The sequence below is a fragment of the Fragaria vesca genome, linkage group LG6 (genome assembly GCF_000184155.1).
Source record: "Fragaria vesca subsp. vesca linkage group LG6, FraVesHawaii_1.0, whole genome shotgun sequence".
Taxonomy (NCBI): Eukaryota; Viridiplantae; Streptophyta; class Magnoliopsida; order Rosales; family Rosaceae; genus Fragaria; species Fragaria vesca.
Genome location: NC_020496.1, coordinates 21,532,310 through 21,537,526, shown reverse-complemented (window position 1 = coordinate 21,537,526; position 5,217 = coordinate 21,532,310). Strand labels below are relative to the sequence as shown.

The window sequence follows — 5,217 nt, the reverse complement described above, 5'->3', positions numbered from 1 at the left end:
ATCGTTGGCTGTAACGTTGATTTTATAATATAAAAAGATATTTTTTCTATAAAAAAAACCTAAAAACCTAAAAACTTTACATCACTAGACCAAAAGTGGTACTTAGGCTATGTATGTTGTTTTGTGGATTAATTACAAAACATCACTTAAACTATGATATTATTTTCATTTTCTTACCTAACTATATATCAAAATTTTGCATTTTCATACCCTAAATTTCATTCCGTGTTTCATTCTGTTAGCATTTTGATACACCGATCACTAACCCCGTTAAATTTTGATAATATTCAAGGGCGTTTATGTCAATTCATGATATCTTTATAATTGAAATTAAAAATTATACATTAAAATTGTTATTAAAATTAAATATTTTTCATTGCTATTGTTCAAACACGATATCCTCAATATTTCTTCGAACTTTCTGTTTTTACAAGCATCTATATTAATTTTTATATCTTTCTGATATTTTATATTTAATCTTAAATATACCATTTTTATATAAAATTTGATAAAATTTCTATCGATTTTTAATATTTTCTCGATATAATTTATTTTAATTATATATTTTAATTTATTTTATTTTGTTTTGTTTAACATGTTACTCCAAAAATATATATACATAAAAGAGTTCTACTAGTTTTTATCACTATTGTTGCAAAAATAAATATTTAATTTTGAGTTTTTAAAAAAAAAAATATTTTTTTGCTAAAGTAAATTGTTGTATTTGTATTGACAACCTCAAAAAATAAATTATTTTGTTAAAGTAAATGTAAAAAATAATACATTTATTGAAATGACGAAAATGTCATCAACTTTAACGGTGTTAGTGGTTAGGGTATCAAAATGTTAACGGAATGAAACTTAGAATATGAAAATGCAAGTTTTTAATAGTTATGTATAAAAATAAAAATAAAATTATAATTCAGGTGGTGTTTTATAATTAATCATTGTTTTGTTTAACGAACAAAATTGTGTAACTATATTACTTCTACCTGCTTCCAATTGAGAATACCATATCCATTAGCTCACGTACCCTTTGGTCGTGAGCCGTGACTCGTGAGTAATGGTGGTTGAAAATGACCAAACTGCCCTCGAAAACGCATAACTGCCCAACGGTGAATCGGTCAGTGAAGCATCCCGAGAAACTCATATGAGGAGGCGTCTATCGCAAGAAAGCCTCTCTTCTTTATTTATCCAATCCTTGTTCATCTCTCTCTCAGATGTATAAATATAGAAGAATCACAAACTTAACAACCCTGCACATATTATAAATAGAATCCTAGTTATAGAGAATTAGGGGGAACAGATTTGCCAATTTCTTCCCATCTCAAACTCCTCCTCCTCTGCGAATTTGTCTCACATTATATTCTTGCTTCCCTCTCTCCCTTTATAACACTGTTCCTCCGTAGAGAATCGGAGATCAAAACCCATTGCCCCATTTCTTCTCAGGAATCGCTTTTCTTGTTTGTTATTTCATTCCATCGAGTGGGGCATTCTATCTGAGTTCGATTCCGATTCTTTCTTCTCAAGAGCAGAGGTAAAACCCTATCTGCTTTTGTTTCTGCTTTCTGGGTTTTTTCCCCATTGGGATTGGAGCATTAAAATCGTTGGTTCGTTTTGCAGGGTATTGAAGACTTGATCGAAGATGTTGGGGAGCTTGCTTACCAGATGTCTCATGTGAGTTTTTGTTCCAACATGAACCAAATTTGGATTGTTTTTGGTTTTTCAACTTTACCCTTTAAATTTTCCTTTTTGGGGTTGATTGATTTTGTTGGATATTTGTCCCCGCAGTTTGTCTTTTGGGTATGCATACCCTGCATTTGAGTGTTACAAAATCGTGGAGAAGAACAGAGTTGAGATTGAAGAACTCAGGTTTTGGTGTCAATACTGGTACGTGAAATCATGTCTTTATCATTCATTATGTTAGGCATAAAAGAGTGCCCATGATTGACATAGAACGAGTCTTGTTATTTGGTTTTTGTAACACTTTCATCATTCTCTATTGAATTTCGGCCGTAATAAGTCAAATAATGCCAATAACGGAGCCATGCGATTGCGCTGAGCATAATGATTTTCTGCCTTTTACTAACGAATACTGTGTGCGCGGTACTTGGCATACGTCCATTTTTAGGAAGGTGCACCTCTATGGGTACCCCTCATAAAAAAAAGTCCAACAATGCCAATTTGGGACTTTGTATCAAATGAGAAAGTAGTTTATGGAAACATTAACCTATTATACGGTAACTTTTAACTCTAATCCCTAATGACAAATTCTGGGTGGAATCTATGCTTTTTGATTGGTCTATTGCCTCACTATGCATATGATTAATAGGTGATGTTTATGGTTATTTGCTTTTATACTCAATTTTCATTTATTAATTTGTGTCGCTTTCGATGTGAACGTAGCACCAATTTTAAAACAAATTTTTGGAAGTTTCGCAGATATATAATGCCTCCCTCTACCATAATTTCACAGACAGTAATGCTGAAAGTAGTTAATTAAGAAAAGACATGGAAGTGATAGTTTGGTCTCAAAATCTTTGTAATGTTTTCCTTGACATCCAAACAATGTAATAAAATTACCTTCATGTTACTGTTGCAGGATCATTGTGGCAATGCTTACAGTTCTTGAAAGGCTTGGAGATGTATTCGTTTCATGGTAACACCACCTCTCTAATTCCTTTGTTAACACACTCCATCTTCATTTTGAGTCTGTATGCTTATGAAAAACTCTCTTTGATCTTTGAAGGCTGCCCATGTATGGTGAGGCGAAGGTTGCCATTTTCATCTATCTTTGGTATCCAAAAACCAGGGTAAGAACAAGAATCGACATGATCAATAGTCCAGGTTTTGCTAAAATTGGATAGAAAATTCTGACTAGTACTGTTTGATTATTTAGGGAACTGGGTACATATACAAGACCCTGTTGAGGCCATATGTATCGAAGCACGAAAAAGACATTGACGGGAAAATAATGGAGATGAGAGCAAGGGTGTGGGATCTCATCGTTTTCTACTGGCAACACTTCGCCCATTACGGCCAGACTGCTTTCTTCCAGTTCCTTGGCTACATGGCTGCTCAATCCTCCAAAATGACCAAAGCCGCAGCCGAGGTAACACATTACAACTCACATTATATTCCAATTTCACATTTGGGTATTGAAAATTTGAAATGCATGTATCTATCATGTGTCTGATGGATTGAACCAAACCTTGCAGCCTATGAATGAGCAGTCGAATGGCGGCACAGGCAAAGATGAGTAATTGATTGGTAGAGAGGAATAGTTTCACACAAAAATTGTACAGGTCCCTGAAAGTGGATCAAGAACTGTGTCTCTGAAAATCCAAATACATATTCAATTCAAATTCAAATTCAAATTCATTCATTCTATGCTCTAATCTCGCAAATATATACACACACAAAAGGGAGAAATGTTAGGAGAGAAAGAAGCAGGGAAGTAAGCGATGGAGGATTCGGGAGAGGCAGGTGGAGCATTTGAGCCAGACGCGTCGGAGCAAGTGTGGGCCGGATGGGCCGGAGGTGGAGGACATGGGCTGGAGGTAGGCCCAGGCGGCCTGCTTGACGAGGCGGTTGCGGATGGAGATCTGGTAGCCGGTGGTGGCGGAGTTGGGCGTCGGGGACTGGACGGCGGCGAAGGAGGAGGAGGGGAGGAGGTCCTTGAGGGAGGTGTAGGACTCGGAGCTTTTGAGGGAGAGAAACTCCAGGTCGAGTTGCGGCGGGCGGTGGCGCGGCGTTGTGGCGGCGCTGCCGTTTTGGGTTGGGAAGCTGCAGCTGTGGCGGGGCTTGTTGGTGGGAGTGGTGGAGGTGGAGGAGGTGGAGGATGAGGAGGAGAGGGGGCTGAGCTTGGAGGGGAGGACGACGGAGGTGGAGATGGAGTTGCGGCGGCGGAGGTGGAGTGGGCCCAGGAGGCGCGGCGGAGCAGTAGTGTCGTCGTCCATAGTGAGAGCAGCGGAAAACGCGTGGGAGAGAAAAAATAGGGGCGTTGGGTTTGGCGGGTTGCGCTCTCTCTGCTATGATTCGTTGGGGGAGCTTTTAAATAAATAATTAATCAATGAAAATAGTGGAAAAGAAGGAGGAGGGTAAACAAGGGTGTGCGCGTCGCCGGGTCTAGAAAGCAATGGATGCGGTCCACGTGGACAACACAAAATGCATTTGGACCTGCGGGTGAGTTCGTTGTCGTTTGGATTTTGTGGCTATGAGGCCGAGCATCTATAGTGTGTGGGTGTTGACTTCGATTCTGTTCTCCGTCCCTTTTTCTTTTTCTGTCCTACGTTTTTGCTTCTTCAAATCTCATTATTTATCTTTGCTTTTTTATATAGAGATAGAATTCAATCGAAAAAATAAAGGAGATTCGGTATTTATGATAAGTTATATATGTCTACCCCGCTCAAAATTTATCTAATTCTCTCATCGCAATACATTTTTAGCTCTCACACTAGGCTCACTCTGCAAGTCTCATTTGTATTTGAATCACGCACAAAATTACCTCAATAATTTAAGTAGTTAAGTTACTTTTGGCCTAGTTACCTCTCAACAGTAAGACCCTGAGTATCATATTGAGCGTTAAGACCGAGAATCACATTGAGCGGTATGACCCGAGTATCACATTCATTGGTAATACCTAAGTACCACAAAGTATCACATTCATTGGTAACTCTTAATCACTATAAATGTTGTGTCCTCGTATCTATTTTGATCCATCATGTGATTCATGTCTCTACTTTATTGTTTAGCTTCTTAGGATTTAGCAGTACCGGTTTTATCTTTTATAAGTCTTGATATGCACTACCAGAAGAAAGATTTTAGCCGACGAAAAAAAAAACCAGGCCGACGAATCAATTTTTCGTCGGCTATAGTCAACTTTAGCCGACGAAATTTTAATTTCGTCGGTCTAAAGTTCTTTATATTCGACTAGAATCTGGACTAGCAGCTCATCTGAGAAAAAAACGGAGAAAAATTTGGGTGTTGTTGAAATCTGTCCATAATTAAGAAGTGGAGCTATATATAGGTACGTACATGTGTATATATGTTGATTTTGAGTTTTATTTGAGTTTATCGATTTTGAGTGTGATTGAATTGATAGATTTTGAGTACGTTTGATGTATATATATATGTGTGTGTTGATCGATTTGGTTGTATGATTTGATAATATATATGAAGTTGTTGTTAATAAGTAGTATATATATATATATATAT

At 37.5% G+C, this 5,217-nt stretch overlaps 1 protein-coding gene across 1 annotated transcript; it reads left to right on the top strand.

Annotated features, from left to right (window-relative positions):
- The first annotated feature begins 1,258 nt into the window (after positions 1-1,258).
- LOC101313136 (HVA22-like protein i-like) lies at positions 1,259-3,374 on the top strand. Its single transcript, XM_004303460.1, has 7 exons — positions 1,259-1,537; positions 1,624-1,677; positions 1,792-1,890; positions 2,603-2,659; positions 2,750-2,813; positions 2,900-3,112; positions 3,219-3,374. The coding sequence occupies exons 2-7, from the start codon at positions 1,646-1,648 to the stop codon at positions 3,261-3,263; spliced, it is 510 nt and encodes a 169-aa protein (XP_004303508.1). The 5' UTR covers positions 1,259-1,537; positions 1,624-1,645; the 3' UTR covers positions 3,264-3,374.
- The last annotated feature ends 1,843 nt before the right edge of the window (positions 3,375-5,217 follow it).